A 20,403-nucleotide genomic window follows, 5' to 3' on the forward strand; every position below is an offset into this window, starting at 1 on the left:
AGGTAGAAAAAGCAAAGAATCGTGCTTGGAGTCATGTAACAAATCGGTCTCCTTAAGGGCAGGGTTTTAAGAGGTCACTAGCATAAAAATCACTGTGATCAGAGTATTGCTTGGATTCATGGAGTCAGAATATGTGAATATATCTCAAAGGATCAGGCTGATTCTAAAGTCAAAAGCTTTGTATTGATTAAGGAAGAAATCTGTATTGTTTAGATTGTTTCCCAATAGTGTTCATTACATGCTAATTTGGGTCATTCGGCAAGAGTGTGTGTGTGGGGCCAAGCTCGACAAAGACACCCAAACCCTGGGAAATAAAACAACTTGCTTCCTCAAATACAAGCACATAAATCACGCCACTCCAACGCCATTATTTTTCAGTCTAGGTGTTAGCAGTGTGAGGAATGGCTTAAATGCAGCAAGTTCACAATCCCCATTAATTTTAATTGGCTTTTATAATTACCCTACAGCGGTTTTCAGTGAGTGGTAATGGTGGGGTGGTGCAAAAGTCCCAGCAAATTATGGCATCGCAAAAGTAATGGCATCAGTCACTCCTGCCATAATTTGCTGCCGTTTCTGCACCATAATAATGCCGTAGATTCTATGGCGCACATTTTCAGTAAATTCAGGCACAATCTGGTTTTTGGTGGTGGTAGAAAGATGATTATTGGAATGTATACACATGCTAGGCACTTACCATTGTGTAAGTTAGTACTGTATCTCATTTGTGTATTACATTAATTGTCAAAACATCTGAATAAGCAATGTTTTAATTACAATGCAGACAACAGTAAAATTACTGAATGCCAATTCTTTCCAACAAGTAACAAACTTGGTAAATACAGTATTACTCTACATGGAGAATACTGGGATATGAAAAACTTCCGCAATTAACTGATTTATCTTGCAAAGTAGTAATATTTTTCACTCACTGCAATCTGTAGCAAATATTCAATGTTTTTGGTTGAAATGTATTTGTTTTAGTGATGACTCGTATCAAGTGTTAAGGTTCTGGGTATTTTGTTCTTGCTAATGCAGAGATACAATGCTATTTTCCACATATTCTGTCAAATCCAGGCGAGGTATAGGCATAGGTCAGATGCTGACACTGATTCAATAATGAAGTAAAACTAGTGTGTGACTATGATTTGAGTGTTAATTAAATCATTTTTTAATGTAATTATTGTTGTATGATGCTTAAATATTCACTACAGCACCAGTATGAATTCTTACACGTCAAGTTCCCAACTCAGAAAAGAATACCTAACCACTGCACCATAGTCCTGCCCCTCAATTTGCCATTTGTTTTATTAAGACAAAATTAAAAGAATATACCATGAAAAGTAAAAAAAATTAAGTTCCAACGATAGTCAGTGATATTTGCTTAGTGATACTAGAATTATGAGTAACATACTATTCTGCTGTGTAAATCATTCATAAATATCTATGTTGCCACATAAATACAGTGAAGAGGTGTTGAACACACTGCTCCGTGCTTCTCTGCCATGCAAGAGCCATTAGGAACCCGTAACAATTTGCATAAAGAATTTCTGGTAGCATGGCTGCATACAAAAAGGAAAATCAGACATTCAAAATATTATTCAATTCAACTGGCATAGAGCCAAAGCAGAACTTGAAATAATGACTGAAGAGAAAAAAATGTGATCCTTTTTTATTGCAATTGTAAGGGCAGGAGCTATTAACATTCCTGAATACTGAAAAGTGAATTTTATATTCCTCCAAAAGATGTTTGCCTCTTAAGAGACAGAAGTTAAAAGTTAGGGCAAGTATAATCCTAAAATAATACCATCTATCATGGAGGTAGGTTAAATATGTAGCCCATGAATAATTTGAATGATAATATTTTAAACATAGGAGGAATTGTGGCCTTCCCCAACCTACAGTGTGCAAAACTGCCATGGAAAACACACCCTTGCTATTGGCTAAACCAAGATAATCAAATTTATTAAAATTAGAGATTTTGAGGTAGTCTAATAGGTAAGTGCAGTAATATACTGCCACAGATAGGATAAATGATTCCAATTTTGTACAGTTGAAGAAAGAAAGGAGGAGTGAAGACAAGACACAGCCCTACCAGGAAGAACACAGAACTCTGGGCATGGTTATGTTCCTTCTCGCAGCCAGCTGCACAATGGCAGCATATTGGCAGAGGCACATAGCAAAGGGGGCGCTGATAGTAGGTGAAAAGTAAATTCTAAGCAAGTAGGTGGGTAAGGCAATTAAAATATACTAGCTGATCTGCAGTGATATTACTCACAGATTTATGTGGATTGATTTCCAACCTCACCCCACTGCTGCTGGTCACTGATGCTTCCCTGTAAACTGACTGACAGAAGGAACAATGGTTTCTGATTCTGCAATTTGACTGGTCAAATGGCCTCAGTAATACTACATCACACAGTCACAAGACAGATAGAAAAAGCACACAAAATTGACATAAGGAAAAACAAAATCAATGACAAAAAAGGAGGCCTAAGTACATCCTTGTGTCGCATATGCTGGCTGTGACCAACAGAAAAGAGGGATGTTTGAAAGAACACAAGAAATAGGAGCTGGAGTAGGCCACTCAGTCAACCTGTCTATATCTCTGCAGCTTCTTCGCATCCTCCTCACAGTTTACTTTCCCATCTAACTTTGTATCATCAGCAAATTTGGATACGTTCTCAGTCCCTTCATCGAAGTCATTAATATAGATTGTAAATGGCTGAGGCCCAAGCACTGATCCTTGCGGTACCCCACAAGTTACAGCCTGCCAACCCAAAAAAGTATGTTTATTCCGACTGTTTTCTGTCCATTAACCAATCCATTCTAATATATTACCCCCAATCCCATGAGTCCTAATTTTGTGCAATAGCCTCTTGTGTGGCACCTTATCGAATGCTTTTTGAAAATCCAGCTACACTACATCCACTGGTTCCCCCTTATACATCCTACTTGTTACATCTTCAAAAAACTCAAGCAGATTTGTCAAACACGATTTTCCTTTCATAAAACCATGTTGACTCTGCCTAATCATCCTACGATTTTCTAAGTGCCCTGTTTCCATGTCCCTAATAATAGATTCTAGCATTTTGCCTACTACTGATGTCAGGCTAACTGGCCTATAGTTCCACGTTTTTTCTCTTCCTCCTTTCTTAAATAGCGGGGTTATGTTTGCTACCTTCCAATCCTTAGGGGCGGTTCTAGAATCTAGGGAATTCCTGAAGATTACTACTAGTGCATCCACTATCTCTGCAGCTACCTCTTTTAAAACCCAAAAGGAAATTCGGCCACGAGGTAGTCAGACAACCAGATGCGGTGCAAAAAGGCAGTGAGGTACTTAGGAGTACAGCTCACACTTCAAAGTATCAACAAATGCAAACTGAATGCTTAATTGGAGTGGAGTATTTGATTAATAGAAATGGCCACCCAATGTTACATCTGGTTTAAGCTTATCCCATAATTTTTAATCCCCAGATCACTGGTACTTAGTTATAGCATCACACCGCCTGTAACACATTGGAAATTGTGTAAAACGCTGGAGGAATGGAGATATAAAACAGAGAGCCCTGTGCACTATCTGCTTGTCAAATTTATATATATATGCTGGAATTTAATCCACTGATTTTATAGCAGAATATCATACCTACAATATATTAAGTAATATTGCTGTTGAATTGAAACATGTAGCACCATAGGCAAGATATACAAGGATTGTATAACAAGGCAATAAAATACTGAAAGGTCCAGGAGAAATCAAACAAACAGTGAGCTCAAAGCTCAAGTAGTTTATCAACGTGTCATTGTTTAACATTCCAGAGTATGTTATCTGTAAAATACTGTACTGTATATCCAAAGGTAGCTTTGATCATGGGATATCATTTAGAGTCTTTTTGCTGATGGGATGTGGTGTGAATACAACTGGCATCAGTATTTTACTGCATGTGTTTCACCTCCCACTCTTTCTAAAGACTTCTAAAAACCCTACATTTCCACTTTCTAGCTGGGTGACATTAATCCCATCTGTTGCATCCCAACAGATGTCCCCGACAAGATTAGTTAACAGAAACAACAGAACAACTTGCATTTATATAGCGCCTTTAACGTAGTAAAACGTCCCAAGGCGCTTCACAGGAGTATTACAAGACAAAAATTTGACTGAGCCACATAAGGAGACATTTGCACAGATGGCCAAGAGCTAGGTCAAAAAGGTAGGTTTTAAAAAGCGTCTTAAAAGGAGGAAAGAGAAGTAGAAAGGTTTAGGAAGGGAATTCCAGATCTTACAGCCTAGACAGCTGATGGCATAGCCACCAATGGTTGAGCGATTATAATCAGGGTTGTTCAAGAGGGCAGAATTAGAGGAGCGCAGATATCTCGGGAGGTTGTGGGGCTGGAGGAGATTAGAGAGATAGGGAGGGACGAGGCCATGGAGGGGGTCTGAAATTAAGAATGACAATTTTAAAATCGAAGCGCTGCTTAACCAGGAGCCAATGTAGGTCAGCAACCACAGGGGTGATGGGTGAACGGGACTTAGTACAAGTTAGGACACAGGCCGCCGAGATTTGGATGACCTCACGTTTCTGGAGGGTAGAACGTGGGAAGCCAGCCAGAAGAGCGGAGTGCAGAATAATACATCTGTTACTTCTTTGTACGATATGTATTTAAAGAGGAAACATTTGCAGGGCTACAGGGAAAGGACAGAGGAGTGGGACTAATTGGATAGCTCTTTTAAAGAGCTGGCACATGCACGATGGGCTGAATAGCTTCCTTCTGTGCCGTATGATTCTATGGTACCGAAGAACAATATATTCTTCCAATACATAGAAACCACCATACAGGGTGACTGGTGTATGAATAATACACCACTCACATTGATGTGCAACAACTCCATACTAAAGGCATTTACGAATTATTAAGTTTAGTCACTTGATAAAACATGTTCATTAAATATATTCAAAAAAGAGTTGGATATATTTCTTAAGGCTAAAGGGATCAAGGGATATGGGGAGAAGGCAGGGACAGGGTACTGAATTTGGATGATCAGCCATGATCTCATTGAATGGCGGAGCAGGCTCGAAGGGCCGAATGGCCTACTCCTATCTTCTTTGTTTCTATGTTCCAAGCATGAACACTATGTTGTTGTGTCTATTTTTAGTAGTGGAGTCCTTGGATCAATTTTTCACATTCACAAAATTGTCAAGGGACCAAAAGCAGTACCACAAATGACATTTGAGATCATTTCAGAGAAGCATTATGCCAGCGTTCTTTGTTGTGTTGAATACTTTACACAGCCTAACTTATTGAATCAACTGAAGAAATTTGTGAACGTGAAAGACAAACTACAAGTTAAATCCATGTGCTAATGAATATTCCAGCGGCTAATATACTAAATAGAGGACCTCAAGCGGATTATAATAAAGAGTAGATCGCAGCTCTCACTCAAAAAAAACCTTTCATCGCTGCAATTAAGTGTAACTTTTTTACAAATATTCTATTTGCCATCCAAAACAACTTGAGTGGGACTTGAACCCACAACCTTCTGACTCAAGAGGCGATTTAGGGAGAGTGCACGGTGCCCAGATGGCTGAAGTCAAGGCCGTGAATGGTGGGGTGAAGGGGGAAGAGGATGCACGGGAGGCTGGTGTCAGAGCAACAGAGTGTTCGGGAAGGGGAAGTGTAAATGTAGGGATGGAGGAGGTTACAAATATAGTGAAGGCCAATAAGTGATTGGATCAAAATTTTGAATTTGAGGCTTGGGGAACCGGGAGCGAATGTACGTCATGAAGACAGAGTCAAATGATGGGTGAACAGGACTTGCTGCAGGATTGGTTACCTCAGAAAAAGGTTAAGCTCCACTCTGTTTTGAAATAATTTAGAACAAACAAACAATTGTTGTTATAGCCTGAGTAATCTATCAATTTTTGTGCTGAGAAATATCACAATCTGATACATGGCAGGAGTTTCTCCACACTGCATGCACTCAAGCCTGCAACATCCTTAGGAATTGCAGATATAGGTATAGAAATGTGGTAAAAAAATCAGGAGAGATAAATATTGTTTCCACTTACATGATATCACAATGACAAAGTGACATCACAATGCACCAACTGAATTTTATGATAATCACTTCAGTTAACGTTTTCAGTTGAAAACCTTCAAGTCTTATATAAATCGGCTACATCATGGACCGTTCTGTCAAATGAAAATATCCTGTCAACTTCACCAGTGGAGACACTCATCGCGGGTCAGAACTGACCACGGTCTATCTTTATCCATTTTGAAGTATAAACCATTCCAAAATATTCATTACATATTTTACAGCACATGGGGAAAACTGTGGAAATTAACAAAAATCATATTTCCACTAGTAAGATATCACACAGCAACTTATCATCCAAGATAGAAACACATCAGGAAGTTCAGATGAACACACAAACCATGATCATTTATAACTACCTCTGAGAGCAATCTACAAGTCAATAGTTTATTCCTTACATCAATAAAACAGAAGCGAGAAGGTTTAATTTAAACTCTTTAGCATTCAGTTTTGCCAATTTTAAGTTCAGAGTCTTAACTCCTCCTTTTTCAATTTAATTGAGATAGGGAAGAGAGAGGGTTAACAGGGGAAAGAAAGAAAAAGTAGTGTTTATATATATAGCCTTATCACTTTTGGCGTGCAAGTTGTTTTGCAGACAAGCACAACAGCCAATCTGCACATAGCGAAGTCCCAAAAACAGCAAATGAATGAATGAGTAAAGAATTCTTTGTTGTTGGTTGAGGGTCAATTGTTGACCAGGACAGCAGAAAAACTTGCTATTCTTCAAATTGTGCCACAGAATCTTTTATGGAACAGTAAACAAGCAAACCTAAAAAGAATTCCACATCAACATTTTGAACAAATGTAATTTAAAAATGCATGATGCTTCATATCTTATTTCAAACAGATAGTCAAAAATAACATTTTGCTGGCATAGAATCAATTAATGTTGCAACATTTAATGGGTGCTGCAACAAAATATTAACTTAAATTACTGGTAAAATGTGATTTAACTAAATGAAACAATCACAGCAGAAATTGAAATTGCTAATGTACAATGAGGACTTTGAACAGTTACGTTACTAAATATTGAGATTTTTTTACAAATGTGAATGTTTGTAGAGGAAACAAAAGCAGATGTATTTTCAGCTCACAACCATTATATCGACCCTCTTTTAAACATCTCAGCAATAAAAATAAAGGAAAACCAAAAGTAGTTTTAGAAAGTATTGTTCCTCTCCACCCATTTGTACAATAACTTCATAAAAGTGTGAATGCACTTTGTGAACCCCAACTAAAAAGGACAAAAATATTTGATCACATTTAGTAAATTACTTTAACACTCTTTAGATCATCTTCTTCCAAACCTCCGGCCTAATCCAATATTACCCAAAACAAATATGCCATTTCCCATTCAAGTGGGCAAAAAAGCATTCAAATCCCAGGCCTCTACCAGTGCCGGATCTCGGCAGATGCATAACAGACCCCGAAGATCAAAAATATATACATCTTGACCCAATATCCTCACAGGGTGACTTATTTCTTAAATGTCCTCAATACATTTATTCAAAAAGACTAAAAAAACTAGGAACACATTCAAAAGTTTAATAATGTGATGTCATGTCCAAAACTATGGCTCACAAATCTAATTGACTGCTGATAAATAGGGCTTGTTTCCCCGATAAATTCAGTTAAAGTATCAAAATATTCCTTTGGAACTACAAAATTCCAAAAGAAGCAACATTTTCAATCACACACCCTATGCAATCCAAAAAATACTTTTTATTTGAAAGAACTGCAAACACTAAATTAGAAACGCAAGAGTAAGCACCTAGGGTAGAACCTTCCAACTATTATTTCTTAGCAAAAAAAGTGGCTACAAAACCTACCAACCTGGAGACGGGGGTCAAAGCTAAGCTACTTACACAATATGAACCTCAAGTCCAAAGCGACACTGAATTTGAATCCAAATAGCTGTTTATGTAACATCAGCACCCAGTGCTTACCACCACAAATCAAACTTTGTCAGCGGGCAAAAGTGTCGTGTCACAATCAGCTGTACTTCAAGTACAGGCCGGCTCAACATTTCAAGTTGGTGAAAGGTCAGCCAAAATAAAAAAAATTAAAAGAAAGCCTTTATTTTTGTTCGTTACGCTTCCCCTTGGCTTTACGCGGATTTCAGACAACGTTCATGAGATCGTAACAAAGAGCCGCGTTGCTTCCCGAGGGATTTATTTCTATTTTTAAACGTCAGTTTTATTCGCAGCAGGTCTGTGCTCTCTCTGGGGCCTAGAGACGGTGAGAAGGCCCAGGCTAGGCCCAGACCTTTCCAAACGCCTGCCGCCGCATTAATATCCCGGAGAAACAGTATTAAAACATAAACCGGGGCTGGATGCGGATCAGAGAGCCGGTCTCCGACACGGGGACAAAGTTAAGGCGCCGCACCCACTCTGGCTTCGGGTCACACTCACGTTGAAAGTTTTCTGGTCCAGAATAAAACTCCGGGCCACAGCTCCCGGAGCTGCACGGCCCGGGCCAGGTTGGCTTTAATCTGGCCGAGGATCTCATTGGACTCGCGGTCCAGGCGCTCCGAGTACGGCAACAGCTGGTTGTAGAGGATCTCCTTCTGCGGGCTGAAGCCCAGCGCCTCCTCCCGCCGCCGCCTCCACTCGCCTCCCTTGTCGTCGTTCATGTCGAGCTCTCGGCCTCTTCCCGGATCACCGCGTCTCACCGGCATCCGAGCCGGACTCAGTGTGAGAGGAGGCCCAGGCAGGCGGATGTGAAACTGCAGGGCGAGCACCAGAATCACCGTCACCGCCACCCCAGCGCTCTCTGACTCACTTCCTGTCTCTGATCCGATTACCCATTGACACACTGAGGGCAGCGGGCGAGTCAAAGGGGAAGGGTGAGCTGGGGAGGGAGAGAGCGATTCAGGGGGATGGGGAGAGAGAGGAATTCAGGGAATGGGGAGAACTGGGGAAAGAGAGAATCAGGGGAAGGGGAGAATTGGGGAAAGAGAGATTCCGGGGATGGGGAAAGAGATAATCAGGGGAAGGGGAAAATTCGCGAGAGAGAGATTCAGGGGAAGGGGAGAATTGTGGAAAGAGATTCAGGTGATGCGGCAAGATTCAGGGGAAAGAGAGAACTATTGAGAGCGAGATTCAGGGGAATGGGGAGAATTGGGGAAAGAGAGATTCAATGGGATGGGGAGAGGGATTCAAGTGAAGGAGAGAATTTGGGGAAGAAGGTCAGGGAAGGTGGAATTGGGGAAGAAATTCAGGAAAAGGAGCCATCAGGAAGAGCTGGGAGATTCAGGAAAAGAAGGGGGGAGACTCAGGGAAAGAGGGGGGAAATTTTGGAAAAGCGGTGGGGGTAAGTTGGGGAAAGAGGTGGGGGTAAGTTGGGGAAAGAGGTGGGGGTAAGTTGGGGAAAGGGGGAAATCATAGAATGCTACAGCATAGAAGGAGGCCATTCTGCCCATTGTGCCTGTGTTGTCTCTTTTAAAGAGCTATCCACATAGTCCCACTCTCCCGACCGTTCCCCATAGCCCTGCAATTTTTTCCCCCTTCAAGTATTTATCCTTTTGAAAGTTATTATTGAATTTGCTTCCACCACCCTTTCGGGCAGTGCATTCCAGATCAACATAACTTGCTGCGTAAAAAATATTTTCCTCATGTCGCCTGCGGTTCTTTTGTCAATTACCTTAAATCTCTGTCCTCTGGTTACTGGCCCTTCTACTACTGGAAACAGTTTCTCCTTGTTTACTCTATCAAAACCCTTAATGATTTTGAACACCTCTATCAAATCTCCCCTTAACCTTCTCTGCTCTAAGGAGAACAACCCTAGCTTCTCTAGTCTCTCCACGTAACTGAAATCTTCCATCCATGGTACCATTCTAGTAAATCTCCTCTGCACCAGTGTTCCCGTTAAGCTGTGCGCCTGCGCAGTGGTCTTGAGGTCCCACGCAGGCCATTCACAAGGTTTTGTATGGGAAAAACCGCACATGCGCAGAAATTTGAATGGGCCAGTTAAAGGGCCCATGCACCGGAAAAAAAATAAGAGGCAACATTGCTCTGCACCCTCTCTATAGCCTTGACATCCTTCCTAAAGTGTGGTGCCCAGAATTGGACACAATACTCCAGCTGGGGCCGAACTAGTGTTTTATAAAGATTTAGCATAACTTTCTTGATTTTGTACTCTATGCCTCTAATTATAAAGCCAAGGATCTGCATGCCTTTTTAACAGCCTTCTCAATCTGTCGTTCCACCTTCAAAGACTTGTGTACGTACACCCGCAGTTCTTCATGTTCCTGCACCTCCTTTAAAATTGTACCATTTTGTTTATATTGCCTCTCCTCATCCTACTAAAATGTATCACTTCACACTTGTCTGCGTTAAATTTCATCTGCCATGTGTCTGGCCATTTCACCTGTTTGTGTTGGTCCTCCTGAAGTCTGTTACTATCTTCCTCATTGTTTCCTACATTTCCAAGTTTTGTGTCATCTGCAAGCTTTGAAATTATGCCCTGTATATGCAAGTCCAGGTCATTAATATATATCAAAAAGATAAGTGGTCCCAACACCAACCCCTGGGTCACCACTGCACATTTCCCTCGAGTCTGAAAAACAACTGCTCACCATTACTCTGCTTTCTGTCCCTTCGCCAATTATGTATCCACACAGCCACTGCCCCTTTAATCCCATGGGTTTCAATTTTGATAAGTCTATTATGTGGTACTTTATCAAACACCTTTTGAAAGTACATATACACAACATCAGCCACACTACCCTCATCAACCCTCTCCATTACTTCATCAAAGAATTCAATCGAGTTAGGTTCCCTTTTATGTTACCCGCTAATCTAATCTCAATCACTCCCCTTGACCCTCTTATTTCCTTCTACGGTTCTCCTTTGTACTTTCTCCAATGAATTTTGAATAAGCCTCCTTTTTCTGCTTGATTTTAATCTTTATATCTTTAGTCATCCAGGGAGCTCTACCTTTGGATTCTCTTCCTTTCCCCCTTGTGGGAATGTGTCTAGCATGTACCTGAGCTATCTCCTCTTTGAAGGACTTCCAATATTCATTTACTGTTTTACCTGCCAATCTTTGATTCCAATCCACCTGGGCCAGATCACTTTTCAACTCCAGTTGAGTATTTTCACATTTTATTTTTCCTTGCCCTTTTTCATAACTGCTCTAAATCTAATGATATTATGATCACTGTTTCCCAAATGCTCCCCAACTGAAACATGCTCCACTTGTCTCACTTAATTCTGCAGAACTAGATTCTGCACTGCAACCTTCCTTGTTGGGCTGGAAACATACTGAGCAAGAAAGTTCTCTTCTACACATTTGGAATTCCTCCCCCTCTTTGCCCTTTACACTGTTATTTTACCAGTCTATATTAGGATAATTGAAGTCCCCATTATCACTACTCTAAATTTCTTGTATCTTTCTGTAATTTGCCTGCAAATTTGCTCCTCTATCTCTTGCCCATTATTTGGTGGCTTATAGTTTTTCAGGGAAAGAGAGGGAGATTCAGGGAAAGACGGGGCAAAGGGAAAGAGAGAGAGAGTATTAGGGAAAGGGGCATCAGGGGGCGAGGAAAGGAAAATTAAGGGGATTCAGGGAAATAAAGAGAGCATCAGGAGACGGGTATTCAAGGAAACAAAGGGTACATCAATGAGACATGGGTAGATTCAAAGAGGGGCAGTATCAGGGAAATAGAGAGAGAGGCATTGGAGTGAGAGCGAAGGGAAATTCAGAGAAAGGAAGTACGAAGGAGAAAAAGGGGTACCCTTGGAAATGTGGGCAACAGGTCGACAGAGCGGCATCAAGGAGAGAATGAGAGACAGATTTATGCAAAGAAGGGTGCATTAGGGAAAGAGGTGGGGCATTCAGGAAGAGAGAGTGGGGCATAAAGGTACGTGATGGGTCATCATGGAAAAAGAAGGGTATCAGGGAGAGACAGGACATCAAAAGAGCACATTAGGGAAAGAGAGTGCATTAGGGAAAGAGAGAGGGCAACAGACAGAGAGAAGGGCATCATGGAGAGCTAGTACATCAGAAAGTGAGACAGATAGGGCATCAGGAAGCAGGTCCATTAGGGAAACAGGAGGCATCAGAAGGAGAGAGAGGACATCAAGGAAAAGAGGACATCAGAGAAAGGAGTCCTCAGACAGAAAGAGTGGTAACAGGGAGAGATAGAACATTGGCGAGAGGCCATCAGGAAGAAATAGGGGCATCAGGGAGAGAGTGGGACATCAAAGTGAGAGCAGGATCAGGGGAGACGGGCTGCATCAGAAAGAGAGAGTGGGCATCAGGGAGAGACAGAACATTGGGAAGAGAGTATTTTGAAGGAAGAGGGCATCAGGAAGAAATAGGAGCATTGACGGGATGGTGACATTAAAAAGAGAAGACATCAGACATTAAGAGCAGGATCAGGGAGAGATAGGACATAGGGGAAATAGAAAATCAGGGGCAGAGAGAGAGAAAGGGGTGAAATCGTGGATAGAGTGAGGGACATCAGTGAAAAACTGAGAGTGTCAAAACAGAGGGAATCACAGAGAAAGGGTGTCCAGGAGAAAGAGAGTACATCACCGGGGGAAGACACCAGGGAGCGAGGTATATCAGGGAGATAGGCTATGTCTGAGAAAGAGATGGGACATCAGAAAGAGAAGGGTATCAAAAGTTAGGAGCCATCAGAAAGAACGGGAATCAGAAAGGATGGAATATTGAAGTGGCATCAGAAAGATGGAGAGGGCATCAGGGAGAGAGAAAGGGGGTATCAGAGGGATGGACGTCATCAGGGAAAGGGACCTCAGAGGGAGAAAGGGTATCATAGCAAGAGAAGGGCACTAGAAAGGGGAAGTAGATAGAGGTGGCATCAGAGTGAGAAAAGGTATCACAGAGGTTGGAGGAATCAGGACATATGGGGAACATGAGAGGTAGAGGGAGGGGGAGCATCAGAGAGAGTGCCCATTGGAGGGAGAGAAGGACATCAGAGGTAGGCAAATGGAGATACGAAGGAAGGATAGAGAATTGGCACCAGAAGTATCAGGGAGAAAGGGGGCTTAAACAAAAACAACAACAACTTGCATTTATATAGCACTTTTAACATAGTAAAACGCCCCAAGGCACCTCACAGGAACGATTATCAAACAACAGTTGACACCAAGCCACATAAGCAGATATTAGGACGGGTGATCAAAAGCTTGGTCAAAGAGGTAGGTTTTAAAGAACATCTTAAAGGAGGAGGGAGAGGTAGAGAGGCGGAGAGGTTTAGTGAGGGAATTCCAGAGCTTAGGGCCTAGGCTGCTGATGGCACGGCTGCCAATGGTGGAGAAAAGAAAATCAGGGATGCGCAAGAGGCCAGAATTGGAGGAGTGCAGAAATCTCAGAGGGTTGTAAGACTGAAGGAGGTTACAGAGATGGAAGGCGGGGTGTGGTGAGGAGGTAGAGGGATTTGAAAAAATTAATGAGAATTTTAAAATTGAGGCATTGCTGGACCGGGAGCCAATATAGGTCAGCGAGCACAGGGAAAGGTGGACAGGGTTTATGAAGAAGAGGTCATTTAGTCACAATTATTAGTTGTCTATATGTATGATGAGGTATTTGTAGCGGTTCGTGTAGATCGCCACTAAATAAGAGAGTTTGACTTCGACGAACTATTAACAAGTTGTTTATTTACAGGAACAGACTAATTACATCAGGTAGGATGGCTGACTGTAGGAGCACCGTGGTGTAGGTCTTGTCCCAGCGGGGACTCCACGAGGACTGAGTTCGCAGTCCTGTGGGGAGCGTGATGACGTCATCGCGTTTGTGTTGTGATGTCATCATGTTGTTCGCGTTTCCCATGCTTAGGGCATCACGTGATGCGCGTCGTTGCGTCGCTGGCCGTTGAGGCTCAGGTCGCGAGGCCGGGCTGTGCCGGTGCTTGCCGCGGGAGCGGAAGATCGCGTCGCTCCTGTCGGCTGGCCGATGCGGCTGAAGACGCTAGGCCGGGCTGTGCCGGCGCACGCACATCACGTCGTACGTGACGTGACGTCAGCGCGCTAGGGCGCGTCTTAAAGGGGCAATGGCCCCAACAGGTAAGTTAAAAGGGCAACGGCCCCAAAAGGTAAGTTAAACGTACAGTAAGGTAAGTTAAAGGGAATTATTTGTCTTTATGTAAGGTACAACCGGTGGTACCGCCACATGGGCCCCCCCAGAATTCGCTTTAATGAAAGTCCAAGGATGAGATGGTCTGACGCTGGTGGTCTCGGCGGTCGTGCTGTCTCGGCTTGGCGAGCGAGTTCCGAAGATGCTGCTCGTGAGGGGATCCGTACGCGCATCGTGGCGAATAAAGTGTATCTGTCAGGCGAAGGACTGTGGAGACGTGCGAAACAGCAGGCCTTGTCAGAGTGACGGGCAGGTTGGGCAGACGCGGGCGATGACTCTGTTGATGTTGGAACAAGTCCTTGTTATAACGAACTCTGCAGGAATGCTAACGAACGTTCCAGAAGGACTTGACAGGCGAGGTGAGTGAACTCGCCGACAGGTGAGCGAAACCTTCAGGAGACTGGAACACGCAGAACGGTGTGTGCCATAGTGCTACGACGTTAACACAACAGAGGGTGAAGAGTTACTGCGTTAACCTGTGATCGGTGAGGCTAGCAACTTTCACGTGGCTGATCGCGGCCGCAGGATGTCCGTTGGACCCGTCCTCGATGTGTGCAGCTTCAGTAGATGTTTGCGTTTGTTAAAGGGAAAACTGGAGAAAGGGCGGCAACGGTCCAGGTTGTTGTTGCTTTCAGGAGGGGTTAACTCTGCCTGGAGGGCGGCAACACTTGTAACTGTTCTTGCTTTAGGAGAAAACAGCCGGGAGGGCGGCACACCTTTTGTTCACGCCGAATCGTGTAGTAGGTAACACAAACAGCAGGCTGAAGGGCTGGTGCGTCGTCAGCGGGGAAGGAGTCGTCGGTGTTCACGAGGGATGGGTTCTCGTGGTTCGCGAGGGATGGGTCCTCGTGCGCGAGGAGTGCATCCTCGTGTTTTGCGGGGATGAGTCCTCGTGTTATCCCTGCAGGGCGCGCTCCGATTTTGTGGGCCCGAACATGCTGTACCCCGCGCTTGGAGAGATTTATACTTGCTGTCGCTGTGGACGTAGAGGCGGACGATCCGTGTGGCGGCAGGAAAGACGAGTACGGGGACCGTGAGCAAGTGCGTGGTCGGCGCCGCATCGATGTTCTTGTCGAACGGGGCTTCTACCTGTATAAAGCACGAGGGAGACTGTGGCTCCCTGGACTGCGGTAGCGACAGCAAAACGGCTGGTGCTTCCATGGCGTGCTTCTTTTGTGAAAATTGCTCACAAAAAAAAAAGGAACGGGGTCCGGTTGAGGTTTGTCCGTGTCAAACGGGATCTGCTCCAGGCTGCGCTTACCTTGCGAATACGTTCGCAAAGACGGGGTCGCCTTTGGCGGAGTGAGGCGGTTGCTGTTCCGTGGTTGTTCATCGGTTGTGCGTTGGTCGTCTTGTGGGAAGACGAGTTTCAGGCGCGCGTTGCTACCATGAAAATTGTTCACGGATACGGGTTCACCAATTGTAGCGTTGGAATTGATTAACTCCCGTACTCACGTCGTTGGGTCACCAATGTAGCGTTGGTGGTCGACGGTTGCCGTTGGGCGTGCTGTACCTCTGTGAAGACGAGGGTCAGGCTGCGCGTTGCTACCGTGAAAATCGTTCACGGATACGGGGTCACCAATTGTAGTGTAGGAATTGATGAACTCCCGTACTCACGTCGTTGGGTCACCAATGTAGCGGTTCGTGTAGATCGCCACTAAATAAGAGAGTTTGACTTCGACGAACTATTAACAAGTTGTTTATTTACAGGAACAGACTAATTACATCAGGTAGGATGGCTGACTGTAGGAGCACCGTGGTGTAGGTCTTGTCCCAGCGTGGACTCCACGAGGACTGAGTTCGCAGTCCTGTGGGGAGCGTGATGACGTCATCGCGTTTGTGTTGTGACGTCATCACGTTGTTCGCGTTTCCTGCGCTTAGGGCATCACGTGATGCGCGTTGTTGCGTCGCTGGCTGTTGAGGCCGAGGTCGCGAGGCCAGGCTGTGCCGGTGCTTGCCGCGGGAGCGGAAGATCGCGTCGCTCCTGTCGGCTGGCCGATGCGGCTGAAGACGCTAGGCCGGGCTGTGCCGGCGCACGCACATCACGTCATACGTGACGTGACGTCAGCGCGCTAGGGCGCGTCTTAAAGGGGCAATGGCCCCAACAGGTAAGTTAAAAGGGCAACGGCCCCAAAAGGTTAGTTAAACATACAGTAAGGTAAGTTAAAGGGAATTATGTGTCTTTATGTAAGGTACAACCGGTGGTACCGCCACATATTCGTGATTTTTGTCTAGAAACATCTACTTCAAGGAGTTAACAGGAGTGTTGATTTTAACAGCTAAGGAGTTAAAAGCAGGGGTTTGAACCATACCATGTTCTTTCAAAATGTATTATTTTATCAACATGAGGCTCAGTTTTCACTCATGTCCAAGGTTTGCAGCCAACTCTGGCTGAATTCACTATTAGAAACCAAATTTTGTTCATTGAAGGTACAGGATCAAGAATAATTAGCCCATTATAGACTTTCCCATGATATGTGTATCTATTGTGCTGTATAGAATAAATTCACAGATCCCATGTTCCCAGCGGGGAGCCACACTTCTACAAGAGAGAGTGCCCATTGAATCATGAATCGGAGATAGCACTATAGTGGCGATTCTCCGACCCGTGCTTCCTTTGAATTCAGGTCCATGCTGGGATTGCAGGGTCAATGAATTTATCCTGTTATTTATTTGTAAAAGACAATATTAGTTGCTTTGGTATGTGAGCCTCTGGTCTGTGTTGTAAAATCTGCCATTTCGAAGAGTTTAGTAGCAATCTCAATATCACTAAAACCAATTATCTGGCCATTATATGATTGCTGTTTATGGGACCTTGCTGTGCGCAAATTGGCTACCACGCTTCCCTGCATTACAACAGTGACTACACTTTAAGAAGTACTTCATTGGCTGTTAAGCGCATTGGGACATCCTGAGGTCATGAAAGGCGCTATATAAATGCAAGTTCTTTCTTTTTTTCCTTTTATATTTGAACTATGTTAAGTCCAGCAAGTAGGTTATTGGAAGTAGTGGCTCTTTGGACACAAGTATAGGGCAGAGTATAGAGAAGCCACAGCTTCCTGATTGTTGGGGACAAGGACTATTTAAGGAATCTTTTAGACCCTTGAGCGAGAAGATGGTTTTAAAAATGCAAAAGTGTAACAGATGGCTTTTATTATCACCTTGGATTCATGAAGAAGTCCATGTCCATAGCATTCTCTTGCATTCTAGTGACAGAAAACTCACATCAATCCCTTAGCCAAGCAGGTTGTGGAGAGAGAGAAAAAATAATAGAAAGAAAAGACAATAAAACAGAGACAAGAAGGCTATATTAATTATACTTGGCACTCACCTGCGAGCCATGTGACAGATCCAGCTTATCACTTTTATAATTGTCTATGTTGCTGTAAATTGATGCTTGAGGTATGTGGTACATGACTAAACATCTCATATCTATGATCTATCCATTGTTGACAGCTCTGGTATACAGAGATAAATGTATCCCATTTGGATCTGTCTCCTGGTTTAATTTCTGTCGGTACACAGGAACAGATACACATCCAAGAGGGTGCAACAGAGTTGCACAGAGGAAGACTGAAAGAAAAAGAAACACGTTCAAAAATCAGGTGATTTTACACTCACCCTATGTTTTAGAAAGGAAAGAAAGAACTTGCATTTACATAGGGCCTTGCACAACCATTGAAGTAATTTTGAAGTGTAGCCACTGTTGTAATGCAGGAAACGTAGCAGACAATTTGCGCACAACAAAGTCGCACAAACAGCAATGCGATAATGACTAGCTAATCTGTTTTTTTAGTGATGTTGGTTGAGGGATCAATATTGGCCAGGACACCAGGGAGAACTGCACTGCTCTTCTTCGAAATAGTGCCATGGGTTCTTCTAGGTCCACCTGGGAGGGCAGACGGGGCCTCGGTTTAACGTCTCATTCCAAAGACAGTATCTCTGACAGTGCAGCATTCCCTCAGTACTGCACTGAAATGCCAGCTTAGATTTTGCGCTCAAGTCTCTGGAGTGGGATTTGAGCCCACAACATTCTGGCTCAGAGGTAGAGTGCTACCACTGAGCCAAAGTTTAGGAGCACAAGCATTGCTGTCCTGTATTTAACTGCCACGCCTGTCTTTCTCCTATAGACCGGTCAATTTGAAAAATGGAGACCTAATCTTCTGCATGTGCACAGAAGACCAGTTCCTTAATTAGCAAGTTGCCTTCCAGTGGACCTATTAGAGCGCAGAGACACAGGTTGATCATGATGATTTGTCAAGTTGAAAGAAAGTTTAGGTTTTTAAAAATTCCAAGTCAGTGGTCTGTGAATAGGTGCTGAGCCTGCTCCGTGCATCGTACGTGCTTGTATCGTGACTCAATTTTATATCACCGTACAAACATTGGAGAGATGAACCAGCTCGGCGCATTTAAAAGCTCAATGAGGGAAGTCAGAGTTCCAGAAATAGATTGAGAAAACATTAAAAAAGTACTCCTATGGCATTCTTGGTCACGTGGAGGCTGCTAATTTCATGAGACCTGCATATTATGGATTAACAGCACTACAGTAATGTTAAAGCACCTACAGCGGAAAGAGAGACAGAAGGAAATGGAGACACAGGAGTCAATGAATTGAGAGAAGACTGAGGGAGGCTGCATGGTAGTTGAATTACCTTACATAGGATAGAGAGAAATAGACACAAAAGCACACTTACATGGGAGATTTAAATAGTTTTTAATTGATTGAGTGGACTAATTTTGATTCAGATATGTTTGTAAAACCCAGTTAAAATATGGAGCAAATTCATTGAGATTTATTGAGCATTTTTGGAGGAGAAGAAGAGGGAATGGAAGATTGTTCCCAGGTTCCTTGACCAATTTTAAAACAGTAACAGGAACAGACATATAAACATATTTAAATATTTGTTGAATTGGATCACACTGGACTGGAGTAATTTGAATAAATAGAAAGTGCTGAAAAAACACATTAGGTCCCTCAGCATTTGAAAACTGAAAAGATATTTTGGTTTGAGACCCAGACTCAGTTTTGTTGAAACCAAGTTCCCTCAGGCAGACAAGGATGGTGATGAATGAGCACCATTCAAAGAAGTGAAGGACTAGAAGAACTTCTTTGTGAGGGTTGAATGTTCTGAGGTGAAGAGATCTCTAAATCTTCCAAGTATTGGAGAGGAGTTAAGAATGCTTTCATTTTTTATTTATTCACAGGATGTGGGCGTCACTGGCAAGGCCAGCATTTATTGTCCATCCCTAATTGCCCTTGAGAAGGTGGTGGTGAGCCACCTTCTTGAACCGCTGCAGTCCATGTGGTGAAGGTACTCCCACAATGCTGTTAGGGAGGGAGTTCCAGGATTTTGACCCAGTGACGATGAAGGAACGGCGATATACTTCCAAGTCAGGATGGTGTGTGACTTGGAGGGGAACGTGGAGGTGATGGTGTTCCCATGCGCCTGCTGCCCTTGTCCTTCTAGGTGGTAGAGGGCACGGGTTTGGGAAGGTGTTGTCGAAGAAGCTTTGGCGAGTTGCTGCAGTGCATCTTGTAGATGGCACACACTGAAGCCACGTTGAGCCGGTGGTGGAGGGAGTGAATGGTGGGAGTTTCGACGATGGTAATGTCAATGAAGGTCGAGAGGAAGTGGTTAGACTACCTCTTGTTGGAGATAATCATTGCCTGGCACAAATATTATTTGCCACTTATCAGCACAAGCCTGGATGTTGTCCAGGTCTTGCTGTATGTGGGCAAGGACTGCTTAACGATGGAGGCTCTGGCACACTGTCTTCCTTCAGCTTAACCAATTTATCTAAACATTTCCTTTTATCCATTATAATGTTGCTCATCTCACTCTCAATCAAACGCACCAGCCTTATCGGCTGCCCTTCCAGGTCTCCATTCTGTTAGTTCTGAACTTGATTATCATCCAACCTGCCATCATTTGGAGTAGCTACATCAGGCTGGTTGGAGTGGATTAGACACGGCTGGAGCGGAGTAAATGTGTTTGGGGTGGACTGCAGTGGATCAGGCAAGGCTGGTACGGACAAGCGTGGATCACTCCAGTCCGCCTACGAAGAGAGATTGAGTAGACTAGGTCTATATTCTCTGGAGTTTAGAAGAATGAGAGGTAATCTCATTGAAACATACAAAGTTCTTACAGGGCTTGACGGGGAAGATGCAGGGAAGTATGTTTTCCCTGGCTGGGGAGTCTAGAACCAGG

The 20,403-nt window shown here is 43.6% G+C and overlaps 1 protein-coding gene across 2 annotated transcripts in view; it reads right to left on the reverse strand.

The window, feature by feature from the left end:
* LOC147121204 (proteasome activator complex subunit 4-like) overlaps nucleotides 1-8,865 on the reverse strand; it is a 187,606-nt gene extending 178,741 nt beyond the window's left edge. For both annotated transcript variants that reach the window (XM_085981336.1, XM_085981335.1), the window contains exon 1: nucleotides 8,506-8,865. In XM_085981336.1, coding sequence (XP_085837462.1) covers nucleotides 8,506-8,771 — 266 coding nt within the window. In that variant the 5' untranslated portion in view covers nucleotides 8,772-8,865. The remainder of the gene's footprint in view (nucleotides 1-8,505) is intronic.
* Nucleotides 8,866-20,403: the final 11,538 nt, after the last annotated feature.

This window comes from Somniosus microcephalus, chromosome 3 (assembly GCF_052327205.1).
Source record: "Somniosus microcephalus isolate GS21.2 chromosome 3, FLI_Smic_1.0, whole genome shotgun sequence".
In the NCBI taxonomy this organism is placed as follows: domain Eukaryota; kingdom Metazoa; phylum Chordata; class Chondrichthyes; order Squaliformes; family Somniosidae; genus Somniosus; species Somniosus microcephalus.